We start from the raw sequence: 20,263 nt of genomic DNA, 5'->3' as shown, positions 1-20,263 counted from the left end.
TTTTGAGCCCATATTACGAAGCTTCTTTTTTTTTCTGAGATTATTATAGTTATTCTTGTGAACAATCCCTAAATGGTGGATAATGCACTTACATCCACTTTTTTATATTGCAAGGCTGGGATTTTCAAAAAGGCCAAGTAAGATTAGCCCATTAACAGAAAGGTTGTACTTCTGAGGATTCCAGACTCTAACACTCTTAGGCACAAGGAAGCAAAACATTAAGTTATTCCTCTGTCATGGTTTGAGCTCAGAGGACAACTGAGCACCACACAGACATTCACTCACCCCTTCCCCCCCAGCTCTGTGAAAGAGAAAATGAAGCAAAAGGCTTGGGAATCAAGATAAGGATAGGGAGGGGTAGCTCACCCATTACAGTCATGGGAAAAAGACAGACTTGGTAGGGGAAGGAAAAAAAAGAACATCACTTTTATTCAAACATTAACAAAAGCACCACTGACAGAATGGGACAGTGAGAAGTGCCACTATATCCCCAAAACACCATCCCTCCACCCCTCCCCTATTCCTAGGTTCAGCTTTACTCCTGATCTCTCTACCTCTTCTCCTGCAGCAGTGCAGGGAATGGAGGATGCAGTCAGTCTGCCACTTCTTCCTCCCTTGGAGAGGTGGAACACCATGCATTCTTACCCTGCTCCAGTGTGGTTCCCCTCCATAAATCTCCACCATGAACTTTCTCCGGCATGAGTCCTTCCCACGGGATGCAGTCGCTTCCATTCTGATCCAGCATGGGACATCCCTGCATGTTGCAATCATCCCAGCACCGAACTACAACAGTGGGAGCTGCTTCTTCCCTTAGAGTCTCAGTCTCTTTTAATCACAGCACCTGCTCCAATATGGGGTCTTTTAGAGGCCACAGGTTGGCCTCTGCTCCACCACAGACTTCCATGGATGTCGGGGGGGGGGGGGGGGGGGTGTGTCCCTCTTGTGTCACCATGGGATACAGGGGGCTCTGCTCTGGCACACCTCCCTCCCTTCCTTTGCCTTCCTTCTGCTGACCTCAGTGTTTGTATAGGTGTTCTCCTCCCATCTCATCTTCTTAAGACCCACACCCTTCTCCAGGGGTGCAGTCACTGTTGCTAATTGGCTTGGCCTTGGTGCAGAGGTGGGTCCAATTGGAGCTGGGGAGCTTCGAGAAGATCTCACAGGGGCTGCTGCTGTAGCCCCCTCCCCTGCTGCCAAAAAACCCTACCCCACAAACCCATAAATTATGCTGATTGCATAATTTATGTAATCAGCATTTTGTTTTTTTTTTTTTTTGTTCCTTCCTTCCCCCCACTGGTGAATCCTTCATTTCCAATGCACCTGTGCAATTTGTGGATTTTAAATATTTAGGTTTTCACAACTTTCCAAAATGCTGTAAGAGCTGTTGCAGAGAGTCTTTAGACCAGTGACAACGTAGTCCTACTTTGTAAATACACTGTTGTGCTCTCACTTGGGTTGACTAGATTTTCATCTCTCTGCATGACATGATGCTTTTGATAATATAATCCATCGATCAATGTAGTGATAAAGCATAGCGTTTAAGTCAGAAATCAGAATGGAAATCTGGTAATGATGGAAAAGAAGAGACACTGCCATATGGTGCTCAGGAACCATGTGGAGGAAGGTGCCTTCTTTTCACAGCCACCCTACTATTTTTGAAATAAAGTACATATTGAATAGAAAGGAAGGCTTGGATATCACTCCCATGGGCCTCAGAGCTTAATTCATAGATAACTTCAAATCTTTTGATTGGAAATGTTTTGATTTTTTTCTTCAACTTTTTTATCAGTAACAACTGGATTTAGCATCTCACTGTGCTAATACAGGAAATATTTAACTTTTTGGAAATGGCGTGTGGCTGGTTGCTGTGTCCTTGTAACTTTTAAGGTCAAAAAGTGAAGGTCAGATTGTTTAACTGCCAAGCCTTATTGTTTTAAGAAACAAAGAAAAATCATCTGAATACACAAAAAAGGGATGTCTTTAATTTTTCTTCTTCCAAGTCTGCAATATATGGGTTTAAAATGATGTTTTATAATCCCATATGAATTGCCTATGCTGCAGAAGGAATCCCTAGCTACGGTGAATCATAGGGGTTCCTTTAATGTACTCTGATATGAGGTATCCAAGTCATTAATGTGGAGCAGGCAGATTACAGGAAAGCTAGGTTTTCTGTGGCCATAGCCGAAGTGTAGGCAACATACCCTAAAACATGTGAAAACACCCACCAAAGCCCTGGACATATGTGTCTGTCCAGCTGATCCATTTACATATTTTCACGTTGCCCACAACTGGGGAGAGAGCTGTGAACAATAAAAAAAATTTGCCTTTCCTCCTCATGTTATTTTTCAGTTACTTGTGTCTCATGACGTTAAGCTGACAGCATGGAAAGCAAAAGGATAATACTACTGCTCAGTCAGTGGTGTAAGTGGAAATGGTCTTGTAGCATTAAAAAGTGAATGCAAAGATCAGAATCATCCTTTAAGCGGAGCACCCATCTTGCATCCTATTGAGAGCACCCTCTTCTCCCATAGTGGTGGTCTCTATAGCCAGAAAAATTCCTGTGAACAGCTGCATGTCCCCACGAGTGAGTCTGAAGTTGCCTGCTGTGCTCTCTATGGTATTAATTAGTAAATGAATGTAAAGGAAACCTGATTTGGATTAAGTAATACTTTATGAGTTACTAGGTAAATTTATTACTGCTGAATAATGATAAAAAATAGGCTTTGTTAGTTCAGAGCAAAAGTAATGCACATCTTTGTATATTTTTCTCAGACTCATCAAAAGAGATTACAGTTCCAGACACTGACATGACAAGCTCTAATGAGGAAAGTAGGGCTAAAAAAGCTTTGAAATACCAGAGTTCACACTGTGCTCAGCAGAGATTGACACAAGTCTAATATACTGATACATATAATTAAGTGTGGGTTTCCCCAACAAATAGAAAAGGAATTTTAATAGTTTAAGAAGACCCCAAAGCTATCTGACCATCCCTGGCTTCCTGTTTGATCTGATGATTGGAGAACATACGAAGCTGTGAAGGAAGAGCTAACAGCCGTTCCCAAGCTCAGGGTCCCCCACACCGTCCCCCCTGTGATTTGATCTCAGTATGAATATTACTCATTTGATCTGCTGCTTCTTCAGTTTATCATTCAATGCCTGGACCTCAGCTGGGTTTAAAGTATTTAGAAAGAGGCTGCCTACAGATGGTAGATAATTTAATGTGTGTCTGCTTAACATAGTTGGTTTTCAGAAAGGCAAACCCTGGGATTTAAAATGATGTGGAAATACCAGAATAGAGCTCCCTTACTGAGAAAATGCCATTGTTAAACATTTATCAATAGACTTTCTTGCACAGAACATTGATGACAGTTCAAGCTGTCCTTAGATGGATTCTCATCCTCCTGGAGTTACACAGCAATGCACAGTGTGACAAGTTGTGCTTCAGCTGTAAAACTGTTCATAATGCATAAATATCCTTTTAATGTTTTTGCCCTAAAGTGCATCACACAGCACAGAGACCAGTACTTTCTGGAGCAGTGAATTTGTTTTGTAGATGCTGCATCTATTACGGGATTTGAGATTGTGGTATCACATATTTTTTTTTTTTTTTTTTCTTCTATAGTATCCCTTGTGTGTAATTAAAAGCAATGACTTCTAATGAGTCCCTGACCTACTTCAACCCACTGGAAGGAACCTACTTCACAAGTTTGAAAACTTTATATTATACACTCCTTTATAATATATTCCTTTGTTGCCTCCTTTGTCTCATCCTGTTCTACCAGCACAGCACAGCAGGTCACAAACAGAAATACGCCTGCTGTAGCACGTCTGGTTAGACTTTATCAAAGATATTTTCTGACTGTTCGGGATAGAATGTAATGCAATGGTGCTTTAATATTTTTTCATCCCATAATCGGATACTATACACTTACGTGTATTAACTATAAGAAATTACTTTCTCTGGGATAATTCTGTTTATTCAGAATACTATAGTTGCTAGTCCATTTGACCACCAGAGATAGGTGTGATAGATATTTACTGTGTTTGTAGTTGAAGAAAAAAGAGAAAATCAGTAATGAAAGAAGATTTGTATGTTTGATTTTATCCCCATATTTCCACTGGGCTAGCGATTGCATCTGCCTCTGTAATTTTTCACATACCACACCAACTTATGATGGTTGCAGAAATAATTATGTTGGCAGCAAACCATACTGCATTGATCCTCAGCTATGTCCTTTTCTCAAGAAAAGATCAGTACAGCTCATTGAAGATATATTTTGCTCAGGAATATGTCTTCAGAAGGTAACTGATGGCAACAGAAGTAAAGCCAGTGAAAGAGTAATAGGAAGTGAAAAGAAAGAGTAAAATAATTTACCCATCCCAGCTCAGAAACATTTGGGTGTGATGGATCACTTCTATCCCTGTGTTTGGGGGAAAAAAATAGCAACAGCTGTGTTGCATTTTATCACAAAGACCATATCTTTGCACAAACCCCATACAAACATATAGGGAACTTTCAGGTGATTTGAAACTACCTTATCATTAGCTCCTCGCCATTAGGTGTATGAATTGCAAGAACTATTGACAGGAACTGCCATGATATTTACTGCAAGTAGAATGACTTAGAATAATTCAAATGGATTTAAAATATTCCTGCCTTCCAGGTGAAATCAGCTAATGGCAGCTTTCAGATTATACTTTTGTTCTTTCCCTTTCCAAAGCTCTTAAATTCTACTGAACTTTTTTTGAACTAAATACATTTTAAATTTTATTAATCTAGGTGAAAATCATACCTGTTTTTCCTTGTTTTTGCTCTAGCTGGTATGAACATATATTTTTTTGAGGGGTGGAAATCTGTGGTAACTCTTAAACAAGATGCGTTGCTGTACACACAATAAATACTGTGTTTGAATGTTCTTAACATATATAGAGAACAAGTATACATGTCTAAATAAATACAATTTAGAATTACATTTGTTTATAAATATAAAAGAATACATACATATCTACTGGGAAAATATATTGTCACAGATCGCTCCTTTTAGTGGTAAAATCCATGGAAGGAGGCTGAATCAGAAAACCTCACATGCTGAAACTTTTCCACATCAGCTCTAGCAGAGGTGGTTTGTAGTTGGTGGAGTTGAACCAGGAGGTTCAAACAAGGTCTCTAACAATGGCATGGGCGACCTATTCAGTTTTTGTCATAGATGGAAAGATGCAGACATTGCAGAAGGAAGTTGATCATTAGCTGTGCACAGATGTCTTAATAGTCATGTGTAGCCAAAATGAGTGGGATTGTGAGATTAAGCAGAAGACATGTAGCTGTTTACAGTATTGTTCTACTTAGTGTGTGTAACAGTTGAATTGATCTTCCAGGGTCCTTTTATAGTCAGTGGAGAGAAATGGGCAGTTCCAGGGTTCATTTCATCCCCTCCTAGAGTTAGCAACAAAAAAGAACATTTTTAATCTTTTTTGGTATAGTGTAAGATGTTATTAAGCCTCATCAAAGTCTTTTGAATCTTGGCTGTCTACCCTGAATGACTTTAGCATCACTGTACTGCAGGCTGACACGTTTTTCAGAAGTGAAAGCAGGCTAAGATGATGCTCTGGCTGATGGCAATTTACAAATGTGACTAATAGCTAAAATATAGTGACCTCAACTCTCATCCAGCAACTGTTCAATATCTAGGCCCTGAGGATTCATTTCACCACTGTGAGTTTTTTAAACTCACAAAGAACTCTTTCTCGCTGTACAGAAGAGGGAATAGAAATTTTGAAACGACAGGGCCAATAATGATTAATGATAGACATTTAAAATTCAAAAAAATCACCAAGTTGAAAATGTGTTTCCACAGTCAAATTTTATTTCAAGTAATTTTACTCATTTGCAAGCTTTATTAGTTGGTAAAATGCCAGTTGATATTGAGCAACCACTAACCTAAATTTTATGGGCTTTAATTTGTTAGCTACAATTATTACTATTTTTAATGTGTTATTGCTAATATTCTCTAAAAAATGACTGTTCAGTGATGAGAGAATGGAAAAGGGAAATAAAATGCTAGTTGATATGTTAGTGATAGGACTGAGTGGGTAGTGAAACTGAAGATGTGAGTGATTTAAGCCCATTACGCTGGGTGACTGTACAGCACAGTTACTGCTGTAACTCATAATCAGTAATGTTCAAAATTACTGGTGATTCCTTTCTCAGGTCTTATTTCTTATGAGCTTAGCTCATTTCACTGCCTGATACTCTGCTCCCAAATCATGCTTCCAGCTGAAAGGCTGTATAAAGGAAGATGGCATTTGAAATGGCCAGCTGATACTTTACATTGACAAATGTAGCATGCAAATGGATTTGAAAGCTCAATAAAAAAGGTTCCAGTGAACTTCTGTCCAAAATTTGGACAGCATGTCATTGAAGAGAAGGCATATTAAGAGCTGCTTGCTGTGGTGAAGATGCTTTACTGAAAGGGCAAATCTACGTCATGTAGTTTCCTCTACTGTCCACAGTCCGATACCTCCATCTTTTTGGGTTTGGATCCCAGCACTGGACCCACCAAACAGATCCAGGGTAATGATTCCCTATGAAACGTCCTGGATTTGGGAGTGGTGGGTGGCTTTTATTTTCAGTGTATTGGGGACTGAGAGTAGTTTACCACTTGGCTGAAATAAATTAAAAAGTTACATTAGCTGCCTTTGGCACTTCTGAAGTTGTCCACACCTTCTCCATTAGGGACTGGAAGTTTGTTCTGTAGTAATGCTTGGTGGAGATCTCATACAGATATTGTTCTCCCGTCAAAGTGCTGATGCAGTCATGTTTTATGGACAGGTAGTTCTGAAAGTAACTGCTCCGTCTTGTCTAAATGCCTGGGGAGGTGAGATCTTTAGAGACAATTTTAAATTAGCTTGGAGATGTATACAAAAAACCCAGACTATTCTTGACTCCTGATTTTGGTTTGAATGTATCTTGAAGTCTTAGCCTGTCTACTTAGTTCTCAGCAATTGTTTTATTATTTCACACCCCCCCACACCTCCACCCCCAAATGGTTTTCTTTTTTTAAGCATGCAGAATCATTTTCTGATGCCAGTGACTGGGTAATAGAGTAAGATGAAGTCACCACTGACTTGGATTAAAGGACTGAGGGACTGCTAGTAGTTCCTGCTGGACGTCAAGAGTTTATCAGCAGATTATAGGTTAACGGAAGGCAGCAGCCAAACCACAGGATTAGGAAAGAATAGAAAAATATATCAATGAACATTCAAACATGAATGCTTTTAGCCATTGTCAGTGAATGTGACAGCTGTTGTGTGACAACAGATTCAAATGTAGTTATATAATTCCCATCAAAGAAAATGCAGTATGCTACTAACACTGCTATATAACATTTAAATACAGTGTAAATGTTATACATTTTTTATTTAATTTTGAAAATTTAGATTGGGAAATCTAGAATGATGTAGTGGGTTGACCCTGGCTGGATGCCAGGTGCCCAACAAGCTGCTCTGTCACTCCCCCTCCTCAGCTGGACAGGGGAGAGAAAATAAAACTAAAGGCTCATGGGTAGAGACAAGGACAGGGAGAGGTCACTCACCAATTATTGTCATGGTCAAAAAAGATTTGACTTGGGGAAATTAGTTTAATTTATTAACAGACAAATCAGAGTAGGATAATGAGAAATAAAGCCAAATCTTAAACCACATTCCTCTCCCTCCCCACTTTCTCCTGGGCTCAACTTCACTCCTGATTTCTCTGCCTTCTCCCTCCAAGCAGTACAGGAGGATGGGGAATGGAGGTTGCAGTAAGTTCATCACACGTTGTCTCTGATGCTCCTTCATCCTCAGAGGGAGGACTCCTCACACTTCCCCTGCTCCAGCATGGGTTCCCTTCCACAGGAGACAGTCCTCCATGATCTTCTACAATGTGAGTCCTAGCCACGGGCTGCAGTTCTTCATAAACTTCTCCAGTGTGGGCCTTTTCTACAGGGTGCAGTCCTTCAGGAACAGATTACTCCAGCATGGATCCCCCCATGGGGTCACGAGTTCTGCCAGAAAACTTGCTCCAGTGTGGGTTTCCCATGGGGTCAGAGCCTCCTTCAGGTGTATCCACCTGCTCCAGTGTGGGATCCTCCACAGGCTGCAGGTGGATATCTGCTCCACCATGAGCTTCCCTGGGCTGGGCTGCAGGGGCACAGCCTGCCTCACCATGGTCTTCACCACTGGCTACAGGGGAATCCCTTCTCCAGCACCTGAAACACCTCCTCCCCTTCCTTCTTCACTGACCTTGGTGCCTGCAGAGTCATTTTTCTCACATATTCTCACTCCTCTCTCCTGGCTGAAGTTGCTGTTGTGCAGCAACTTTTTTCCCTTCTTAAATATATTATCTCAGAGGTGCTACCACCATCACTGGTAGGTTGGCTTTGGGCATGGTCAGTGGTGGGTCAATCCTGGAGCTGGCTGGCATTGGCTCTATTGGACATAGGGGAAGCTTCTTGCAGATTCTCACAGAAGCTGCCCCTGTAGCCCCCCCGCTACCAAAACCTTGCCACGCAAACTCAATAAAAATGAGAAATATAAAACCCTTTTACAGGACTCTTTCAATATGTCACAGGGGGCCATCGGAACTTAAAGTATAAATACAGTCCATATTTAGGGATTTTTAAAAACACATATTACTGAATTGATAGAGTATTACAGTTCCCTTGCTTAGGCAGCATTATGCTCTATCTTGTAAAATGTACTTGGGGACATGTAAAATGGTTTATTAAACCTACAGTCCATAACTAGAGTTGTTACATTTTAATATATATGCATTTTTCGTTCATGGATTATTGAACCACTAAATCCTAACAATTTGTCCTCATGCCAAACAATTTTTTTGAGTGTTGTTCTGAGTCTTTTCAGTAGCTGTATAACTGTTGGAACATACCCCAAATCCTCAAATTTTAAAGCTATTTTTCAGTGCCCCCTGTATACAAACGTACATTTAAAAGCAGGAAAGGAAGGAAGTCACTGTTTACTTTTGCATAAAATGCTTTCACAGAAATAAATCCATGAGATATTTCTGGGTGGGAGATCTGCAGTTTTAGGGAGAAGATTCTTGAATGTAAAGTGTTGTCCATAACCATAGGGGAAGTATACAAGAAAAAATAAGGAAATAACTGCATATTCTGTTGCATGAACCATTTTTATCAGAACTTAGGGATGGCTCGCTATTTAGAGAGTGTCTTCATGCTAGTGAAAAGTTAGCAGAACTTATAAAACAGTGGTAACTTAAGCCGACTAGGTTTGCTAAATTATTTCAGGGTATTTGGTTTGGACTATATTTACCTTCTGTTTTCTTCCACTGTCATTAGAAATAACTCTAGGGAAGAAGCCGAGTTAACAAAGAGATGAAAAGTAAGAAAGTAGCATCTCTTTGCATTTTCCAAGGCCCCAAATAAGTGGTATTGATCTGAAACATCTCATTGTTGTGTTGAACCAATGGCTCTTCTACACATACCTAGGACTTGTAATTCATCTCATGCCTAAGGAGAAAGAGAAACTCAGAAAGTTAATGGATATAACTCCGTGGTCTAGGATTCAAGATTTTCAGTGACAAAGTATCTGTCTAAAACATCTCCTACTGGTGTTGTTTTTATGAGCATTATTGATGAAATAACTTTCAGCAAAGCAGCAACACCACAGTATTTGTGAAATGGCACACTGAGGAGCAAAATGAGCAAAACCGCAGAGGTTGTCTTTATATTTTTCCTTCTGGAAAAAGATGACTGGTTTAGAGAGTAATAAGGCAAATTAAGAAAGGAAATGATATGTGCTCTAAATGTGCATAATTGTGTTGTTACAGGTCAAAATCTCTTGTCTGTAAAGAGATAAAAATGTTTCAAACATTTTCTGAAAGAAAAGGAATTTATACAAGGCAAGTTTTGTAAGGACAATTTATCCTTTATTTTTACTTGGCGGATCTTTGCTGTGTTAGGAACACTGATTTCTATGAGATATAACATTTAGCTTACTTTTTCTGTGATCCTCCCTTTCCTTTTTTTCCAGTTTTTATTACAACATTTCAGATTATTTATTCTGAGGCGTTTCCATGAGTAGAAAATTTTTTAAAGAAGAATGTAGCCAAGATACATGAGAGTTTATTTTGTTTGTTTCTGACTGAGAAATGATTTTGCCATCCCTTAGGCGATAAACTGTTTTTCAGGCTATAAGAGTCTACACTCTCTTTGCAGGTGTGGTAAATGACCAGATCCTTTGAATCCATCATATTTTCCTCAAATCCTTTTTTTAGTTTGTGCTGCTGAGAAAGCACGGTACAGGACCTAAGGGTTTCACTGAAACCTTCTAATATAGCATCTAATATGACAGTGAACATTTACCAGATCACCTGTTATCTGGTACTGCTAAATTCAGCTCTCAATAGAATCAATTTAGGATCTCTGTTCAGATTGCTTTCTTGAAGACTATTTTATGTTTCGTAAGATATGAATTAAGCATCTATTATTAATATAGATTACAAATGCAATGCAATATTTGGAGTATCATTTCAAGCTAGTGACTATTTCATCAGTTTTACCATTTTAAATGAGAAAATCATTCCCCTTTAAGTTAGCATAAATGTTAATTAAACTTTCTTGCACCAAAATACTCCTCAGAATAATGGAATATTGCTTACAGGCAGCTTCTTCTGAACATTGCCAAACCATTCTTTTAAGATAAGAGTTAATAGAAAATAAACCTAGTTTTCTTTTTCCTATGAAAATGTATTTAAAAAATGTATTTCAGTTATTAGTATTTTTTGTTTGTTTGTTTGTTTCTACAAAGATTATCATCCTTGTAACCTTCCTCCTACAGTATACGTATACTGTATACAGGTTTTTTTTTTTTTTTGGTGTCTTTTCATGAGGTAGCTTTTGGTATCATAGTCTCCACATTCTTAAGTCATGCACAATACCATATTAAAATTTGAAAATTAAAAATCTACAACAAAGAAAGCTTGAAAAATAGGAATAGAATGGGAAAGCACAATTGCATGTACATGAATAAACAAAACAATATAATGGAAATAATTTACATTTCACTCATCAAATTTAAGTGTAGCATTTTTAGTAATCACGGTCATTAAAACTAACCCTTTAATCTTCTGTAGTAATAGAGTAATAGTAAAAATCCCTCCTCCTTTTTTTTTTTTTTTTCTTTCCTATTTTTTCTTCACCAGTTCTTATCAGAACCAGGATCAAAAAGGAAGTTGTTACACTTTCATGTCAAGAATCATGACATCTGGAGAAAAGCACAATGCATTGTTTCTTGGTGAGAGTGTTATACAATAAGACTTGACTGACATTTTACAAAAGCTGAGGTGCTTTCTGATCAGTTGAATTTATTAAAACAAGATACTCAGTTCTGTGCATTGCTTGTGTATCATCTATTTTAAGCCTTTGAAACATACAAGCATATAGTGTAAAATGGTATTAGTTTGGCTGGAATGACTTGTCATTCTATTTGCAGATACCTCAAATCAGCTATGCATCTACAGCTCCAGAATTGAGCGATAACACCAGGTATGACTTTTTCTCTCGAGTGGTCCCACCGGACTCCTACCAAGCACAGGCCATGGTTGACATCGTGACAGCCCTGGGGTGGAACTACGTGTCAACGCTGGCTTCCGAAGGCAACTATGGAGAGAGTGGTGTGGAGGCCTTCACCCAGATCTCCAGAGAAATTGGTGAGTGTATGTTTATCAGGTTTTGTATTTATAGCTGCTGGGTTTCAGACTACTGCTGAGATCTGCCTAGGTCTATGCAGAGTGATCAGAACACCTGCAAGCATGTTGTATGGACACGGATGGAGAGGGTTATGGATGATTTTGCTGCTTGTGCATCTGCCAAGGTGACAGTTCTGGCAATAATTTAAGAATAGCTCTTGAGAGAGGCAAAAGATATATGTCTCTTGCCTCTTTTGGAAAGGGGGGACCATCTTGGTGAGTTAGGGACAAAAAACAACCACCAGCTGAATTACAGCCAGATTTGAGGAGGTGCAATTGATTTAGTTTAGGAAAATCATAATCCAATGAGTCCTCATTTTTCTTGTTCTGGCACTGATAAATCTACAGGGTTTAATGTTGATGAATTTGAAAAACAACAAAAAAATCTGTGAAGTTCAAAGACATACACTTCTTGGTTTTCCTTCAGGACAAAATGTGATGTATAAATACAGGCATTATTATGAAAAATATATTTAAATCCCTTTGATCTTTTATTCTTTTTTTTTTTTTTTTCTCTCTTTTTTTTTTTTTTTTTTTTTTTCCCCCCACTATTGTAGTTATTTCTGGCCTGAAAAAACGGTTATTTCTCAGGAACAGTAGGTTTTGGACACCAACGAATAAGATGATGAGTAGCAGGTGGTTTGAAAGAGGGCAGAATTGATCTTTCACTAAGTACACTGTTAAGTGACACAAAATAATATTCTTTCAAAAAAAAAAAAAAAACACCCAAAAAAACTGCAAACAGCTTTCCTGTCCTTCTTCAGAAAACCTGGATTAATCTACTGGATTGGACTTTCAGGGCGTGTACATACAAACTCTGGTTCTTTCAAGTCAGTGTGGGTGAGAAAATATAGTATCTTCCATTTTCAATAACCATATGTAAATACAGAGACCATCTCAATCATATAGGAAGGTACATGTGTGTTTCAGGTAACTTATGCTTGAATCATGAAGGTTACCGATTACTCACAATTTAGCAGTAAGACAAAAACACAGCCATCCATGACATTAGGGAACTGGTATATACAATATACTAGATAGGTTAACTAATAAATATTCTGTTTCTAGCTTCTATTCAATGCTGTGAGATCCTAGATGTCTTCATGGAAGAGCTAAGACTGACTACAATACAACGGTTTGATCTGGTGTTAGAAAAGGCATGGATAATTCTTCCACAGTTCATATCTAAATTAGATGGTTTATCTATTGTGTCAAATACAACAATGAATAGACTGGCTGCCCCAGACATTTACCGAGTACTTCATTTGCTGAAAATCACTTTTTCTTGAAACCATCTACAGCACAACAAGTTCTGCTGAGTCCTGAAAGTAGACAAATAAAGTGCTCAGGACTTTTTCACCATTTCCTGTTTCCCCAAAGATGGGAGTTCTTCAGATAGGTGCAATAAGGATAACAGTTATTTCATTATAATCATAGTCACTTGAGTTTGTGTCAGTTGGATCTTGATCAGTCCTAAAACAAAAAAGACCATTGTTCCTTGTTAAATAATTATTTTTAATAGAATGAATTAAATAAATACGAATCCAAAGCTGTCAAAATCATGAATAGGTGTCCTAAATGTTACAAGATTTGTGTAATACCAAGAGCCATAAAAAAATAACATTTGTTTGTTTGTTTGTGTTTTATTTTTTTTTTCTTATGACTTTTTTTTCTCTACTAGAGTACTTGATTTTGGCAATCTCTGTGCTTATAGTAACTTAGTCACTATTGTGGGTAACAGGGACTTGAATGGTTCTAAAGAAGGAAAGCAGAGGAGAGGCAGGAAATTATAAACCAAATTTTTAATTCCTAGAAAAATATTGAAGTAAATAATCAGGTAAATCATATGTAACCACAGGGACATGATGAATAGCCAGTGCAGAATTGTTAAGAACAAACAGTATCAAAACCATCAAATAATTTTCTTTGACAGGATAATAGTGTTATAGCTGGAGAAGAAGCACTTGACGTCATGTCTCTTGAATTAAGTAGTGTTATCCTAACTGCCACACGTAGTATTCTCCTGGGCAAATTTAGAAATTGTGATTTAGGTGAAAATATCATAGGCTGAGTGCAGACCTATTTAGAAAACTTTGCTCAGAGAGTAATTAGCGATGGTTTCTCTTTAAAAGGAAAAATGTGTTGTGTGGTATTTGGCAGGGGTTTATGCTGGATCAGGTACTAGCCAATATTTTCATGTTTAGTCCAGATGGACTTGGAATGAAGGATATGCCTGTAAAATCTGGAGATGACTTCAAGCTGGGAAGGACTAGGAGAGTATTGGAAGAGATTCTTAGAGTCCAAAACTGAAGAGATGATCTGAAAAAATAGTATGGAATTTAAGAGGCAAATGCAAGGCATTGTGCTTCAACAAGAAGGATCTGCACAATGAAGAATACAGAAAGACTGGTCAGAAAATACTATCTCAAACAGTGATCTGGGCATAGCAGTAAATGTTAACTTGCCGATATTCCTCATGTTTTACTGGAACATGCAGATGGGCACACCATCTGTAAAATAATTTGAGTAATTCTACAATTTACCTGGCAGTTGTGAAAACTCATTTTGACCCAGAACAGATTTTGACCCTCACTTCACAAAAGGTGAGAGACTCTGCAAGCGAGAACAAAGATAGTCACAAATCTTGAAAATGTCATCTGTGAGGAATGATTGAACAAGGTGATTAGTTAGCCTGAAGAACAGTTGACAAACAGGGGAAGGTGGTGGAAAATAATGTTTTCAAATAGGGAAATGGCTTTTACAGAAAGGTAGAGGACCACTTGCTCATCCAAATACAGTATATGTGAACAGAAGTAATGGAATTAATCTCTAGCATGGTTCCATTTAGATTGGCAGAAAGCCCCTTTTAGTGGTTAAGACATTAAAGTATTAGACCAGCTTGCTTGGGGATATTTTGAAGCCTCTGTTGCTGAGGATCTGGGAGAACACATTAGACAAACACCTGCCCAGGGATTATGTAAGTGTACTTAGTTCTTCCTTGGGGCTGGTACATGGATTGGATGGTTTCTTAATGTCCCTTCCAGCCTGATTCTATTATCCACTGTCCTCAGAATTTTCATCTGAACCACAGGGCTGGAAACACTTTTAAAATGGAAAGTTCGAATAGTATCTAATTATGAGGACTGAGACTATAGACTCTAGGTAGGTTTATAAAAACCATCACATAGTATAAGACTGCACACAAACCAGCAAAACTTACCAGCTCTGTGTTAATAAACTGTGTGTTAATCAGGTTCCCCCTGTGCTGCTGGCATACAAATGCATAGGACAGCTGAACTCCTTTCTGAGTACTTTACATTTAAGATAAGTAACCAACAACTGGAAGCAAAATGAATGTGAAGATAAACATAATGGAAAGCAATAAATTTGAGGAAAGGATGTGAAAGAAATTGATATATTCATTTCTGAAAAAAGTTCAATGCCTGAGAGGACATGGAAGATAGCAGCTTTGAAAATATAAATAGGAAATCTTGGGGTTTTTTTTGGTTTTTGTTTGTTTGTTTTTTAAAGTTTTCTCCAGTCATTTAAGAATTAAGAAGGGGTAGGTTTTAAAATATTTAAAAAATAGAGATTAATTTAACGTATTTATAATTTCAGGTACTTATTTGTCATGAACTTTACTCTTTGCCTCTAATTTCCAGTTTGGTTGCTCCTCTGTTCAACTTCTATTTTTTGATCAGTATCAAAAGCAGAAAGGAAGGCTCCCAAATGAAATGTGGAATGCTGAAAAGGTCAAAATGGTGTCACCCTGACATGTCACAAAATATATTACATATCAAAATCTGCTCTCATTTTAATGACAAAGATCCTGTCTGGGACAAAGCATAGCTGGAAATTAAATATTTTACATGACAATGATTGTGAAGAGAATAGGGAATAGTACTTATTCCACTACATTTTCCCATGCACTATTGTTTGAAGACAATGATTATATGTATAGTATTTTCTACTCCCATTACAAAGTACTTTCTACTCCCTTTACAAATTTAATCAATGATATCAGTATAATAATTTTTGCATTGTGATCAAATAATTTTGGTACATTGATCAAAGGAATGAATTTATACAAAATGATAATGCTTAAGAGTTTAAGCATTAAAGTGAGTGAAACTTAACTCATTGAGAGAAACTAAGAAGGGGAAAAGAAGAAAGCACATTTTATGAAGTCCTCATTAAAATGTGATGCTGAATATCACTCTTCTTTTTACTTTACTGTTAATGTTTGACAAAATAAATGTTGGAAAGTCTCTAATCAGACTTCCTTTAATGGTTCATTCACCCTGCTATTAGATACCAAATGAATTTACCATCGGAGAGGAAATCATGTGATCTTTTTCACTTTATTACAGAATACAAAAGCATTTGGTTCAGAAAATTCTCTTTGGGGTCAGAGTACTTGCTCAGTTAACGCAATGTTTGTCCTGGAAATTGTAACAAATCCACAAGTGGTATATGAAACACTATATGACAGATTTTATCCCCACTAGTGGTTGATGAAAAATTGACACAAGCACTGATGGGTACTGGCATGAAACACTTATTAATCTATCAGAAGAGGGGGTAAAAATGATAAAGGCAGGGAACTGTAGCTGATCATTAAGAGTAGGTGAGAAACTTTAGCATTGTTTGACCTCTTTTTCCTTGTAAGTCAGTTTGCATGTCTTGCCAGAGGTGTAAAGAAGACAGCAAAGAGGGTTTAGGACCAGATCTTTGACTGAGACAAAACGACATAACTTCCTAGCAGCTTTACACCAGAAGAGTACAGTGTACTTAGTATCAGTGTGTACCCTTGAATGTTTGTTTTTAGGAACAGGGTTTTGTAGTTTTACCTACTCCCTTTATCTTGGTATATTGCAGTTAATAGCATTTTTGTGAGAAGGGACTGCAGTTACTTTGTGATCCTTCATAATATTTTATCATTACAGCCACATTAATAACTATATACCTAATTATAATGAATACATACACTGAATACATATACTGAATGAATGCTACAGTAGCTTTATATAAATTGTTTCAGACTTCAACATAGCTAGCTATATTTTGTTTTCATAGAGAATGGTCCGTGATATTTCTTTGACATATTTCTTAGGTCATCTTTGTCTCATGTTAGTTTTTTTTTGTGTGTCTACAGTTGTGCTTTATATTTCTGCTTTTCTCCAAATTATTGGATTACTTTTTACCTTCATATCTTTTGGACTTCTAAAGCTTCCAATGGATAAAGTGAAAGTTTAGTGGAAAGTGGGGAGGGTTGAGCAGGAAAATAAAAATTAAGGGTGTGTAGTCTTTCCTCTCCACTTAGATTATTCATTGTTAATTTAGAAAAAAATAAAATGGATTGCTGTTAAGATTAATTCACTTTTCCTGCAGTAATCTTTTTATACATTTGATATAAAGTTAAAGTTTTTTATATCTCATACATAAGCTGATGAATAGACTTTTTTTCCCCTCCCCAAGATGTTATTTAATAGAAGATTAAAAAAATCATGCAACATAAAGACTGAAGAAATACAATACATGAAATATAACCTTTTTTACCAGAGATATTTCTGCTTAAAGACTGGTTTCAAGCTTAACAAATTAATTTTCACAACTCATATTATTCTAACATACCCTCTCAAAGAGGAAACAGTTTAATTCAATTTTCAGTTTTACTTTTATATTTATGCAGCTGGACTCTATTGATAACACTGTATTTCAAGCTGCAAGCTGTAATTAATAATAACACTATATAATTGGCTACAGGAGCTTCAAAGTAATTTTTGAAAAATTACAAAATCAGGTGGTAGGTGTATTAATATTGCAAAAGCTTGAAAATTATTCCAACAGTTTTTAATACTTGTACCAATTAGTACCTGATAAAGAACAGTGTAATTTTTAGGGATTTATAATGAAGGATCATTTTAATTTCTCTCAGTGGTGCTAATCAATATGATATTCTTCAGCCTTAATGATACAGGTTTTTTTCTCTAGTTTTAGGAAGGTTTCTCAGAGTGGTAAGCATACTGCCCTGGTATGTTCTCTGACCCTTCTGTGACTGCAGGTAGAGGGACTTCGTTATCTCTAATAGCTCTTGAGGGGTTTCTTCAGTCAATTAGTTGAGGCACATTTCAAACCTCCTGTAGAAAGCTCACTAGCTACAGTGGAGGGAGAAAAAAAAAGTCAGAAAGCTTCTGTAGAACTGGGCTTTGTACCTGCCCCAAAGAGTATGTACCATAAAGTGGACTGTATTGACAAAAGTTACATAACCAGCGTTGCTTCCTTAACCAGCACAGATTCACTGATAAGCTTGAAAAAACTGTATTCTGTTCAATTTTCTTGTGGACAATTCAATCAAAAATATCCTTCATAGAGGTGCTTTTAAGGTAGTATGACAAAAAATGCCAGAAACTGTTACAAAGAAGCCTAAATAATTTACAGACAATAGTTTTTTCATGGATCATCTAAGCAATATTGTCACATATATGAAACTACCATTATTCTCTAATAGTTATGGAGTGAACTAAGTAGTTATGAGAGCTGGCAAAAGGATTCTCAGGGAGGTCTGGAGCTAAGGATAGATACCATCCCCGTGCTACAAGGGATATACTTGTATGCTAAACACTTCATCTTGTTCCCCTACTTGTACAAATTATTTTTATTCCATGGGAGATAATTTGCAATTTGATTCTGGAAAGAAGTCCTGGGCAAGAAATAAGGACTATGTGCTTGCAGCTGAAAGAAGTCCGTGAATACTTCCCTGGATCTCATGGGGTTTAGAAAAGGATGAAGTGCCCAGGAAGATTGTCTTTGAGGCTTCCAACAAGGCTTGGAGTAGAAAGACCTCATGATTGCTGGTTTTGCCCACTGATGTTTATTGTCTCTTGCCATCTGGGGTGTGAACTGTGGTCAAGATTGAGTTCATTAGCTATTTTTATAAGGTACAGTTACCAAATAACTGTGATATTTAATCTCTTTGGAGTCTGAAGCTGATTGCATTTTGCTTATAGCAGTAAGCTCTTGGAGAGCTCCTTGGAGCAAGGACTAATATGTTTCTTCAGTGATGCCTACTGTGGTAAATTTAGAACATTTAGAAAACTCTGAAAAATAAATGTTAAATGTTCATTATAATATGGAGGGCCTCTGCATCTTTATGTATATACTCACATATTTAATTTAGTCCTATAAATACCATAGAAGTCATTGGACCATATGACTTTTTTTTTCTTTGTACTTCACATGAACACCAGGTATTTGCATTGGTTGTGAGCAGAAATTAAAACAATATTAAAAGTGTACAGGATACAAAGTTTTATTTCAGCAGTGGTTTTAGTGCAATAGCTTGTTTGTAGAACCTTTTATCTTAGTCATGATATCTAGTTCAAGATTTTTAAATGTAAAAATGCAAACAGAATTATAAATGTGTTGATGCTAATTTTAAGAAAGCAGTCTTCTTAGATTAAAAGAATACTTTTGTTGAAATATAGTGTGTGGTGTTCATAATGAATATGCATCATCATGAAGTGGTTTTTCAAATGTGAAGCTCTTTGCAGCAGTGGTTGGGGATTGCAGGTTTCAGTATCTATAAACTTAAGTCATTAGTTTAAGGGAAACCTTTTCAAATAAGATGTAAGATGTACTTTTTAATATTAGATGTGAATAAGCATTTAGGAAATATTAAGGGATACTGATATATTTATTTGATGTTGAAATCGTTAAGAGAAATCTTTCTAAAAGGAAGCTCACTACAGAATGCTGGGTGAAATTTAGGAATCACTGCTTAAACAGTATTCTATACTATGCTTGAGAGCTCTATTGTTATACACGTGTTTTCTGAACATATAAACTGTTATTAAAAAAGGTAGGATAAATATATAGGTGTTAATGTACCATCAGATCATTGTGATGACATAAATGAAATTTCTCAAGTACTGCTGTTCTGTGTACTAGTATGTATTACTGCTGAGCCTGTATCTTCTCTTAGATTCTGTGACTTTTTTGCTAGAAGGAGTCCCAGAGCAAATAATTCACACATACTGAAAAAACCTCCTGTGAAAGCAAATTTAGGAAATGTCTGAATCAAAATGTAGCCATTCTAGTTCTTTATGACCAAATTTCACACAATCCCATTAGCAGGAAGTGTTTTTTAACAGAGTTAATCCCAGTGGATATTCTTGTTGTAAGTGAAAGTATTTTTAAAAGGGATACTAGAAGAGAAAGCATCAAGGACACACAATATGATTTGCTGTCTGAGTAAAGCTGCTCGTGTTTCATTTTTACATTATGATTTTGCTGTAGTACAAGACAGAGGAGAACTATGGGAAATACTTTGATAGCTTCTTTTCCATGGTGGTTATGTTTAATTTATTAAAAAAAAAAAAAAATTAAAAATCTGTCAATAATAAGTCCCAGAATCTTTGCAGATTCTGCAATGAGTGAGATATTTTTTTTTCTCCTTATCGAGAGCTGACTAAGATCTCCTTTGTCTTTTTTTTTTTT

The 20,263-nt window shown here is 37.0% G+C and overlaps 1 protein-coding gene across 4 annotated transcripts in view; it reads left to right on the top strand.

Moving 5' to 3' along the window:
- The window catches only part of GRM8 (glutamate metabotropic receptor 8), a 356,570-nt gene that overhangs the window by 59,972 nt on the left and 276,335 nt on the right, over positions 1 to 20,263 (top strand). For all 4 annotated transcript variants that reach the window (XM_033011479.2, XM_033011477.2, XM_033011478.2 and 1 more), the window contains exon 3: positions 11,509 to 11,725. In XM_033011479.2, coding sequence (XP_032867370.1) covers positions 11,509 to 11,725 — 217 coding nt within the window. The remainder of the gene's footprint in view (positions 1 to 11,508; positions 11,726 to 20,263) is intronic.

The sequence above is a fragment of the Tyto alba genome, unplaced genomic scaffold (assembly GCF_018691265.1).
Source record: "Tyto alba isolate M040663 unplaced genomic scaffold, T.alba_DEE_v4.0 Super-Scaffold_2, whole genome shotgun sequence".
NCBI lineage: Eukaryota > Metazoa > Chordata > Aves > Strigiformes > Tytonidae > Tyto > Tyto alba.
This window is presented reverse-complemented; position numbering and strand designations above follow the sequence as displayed.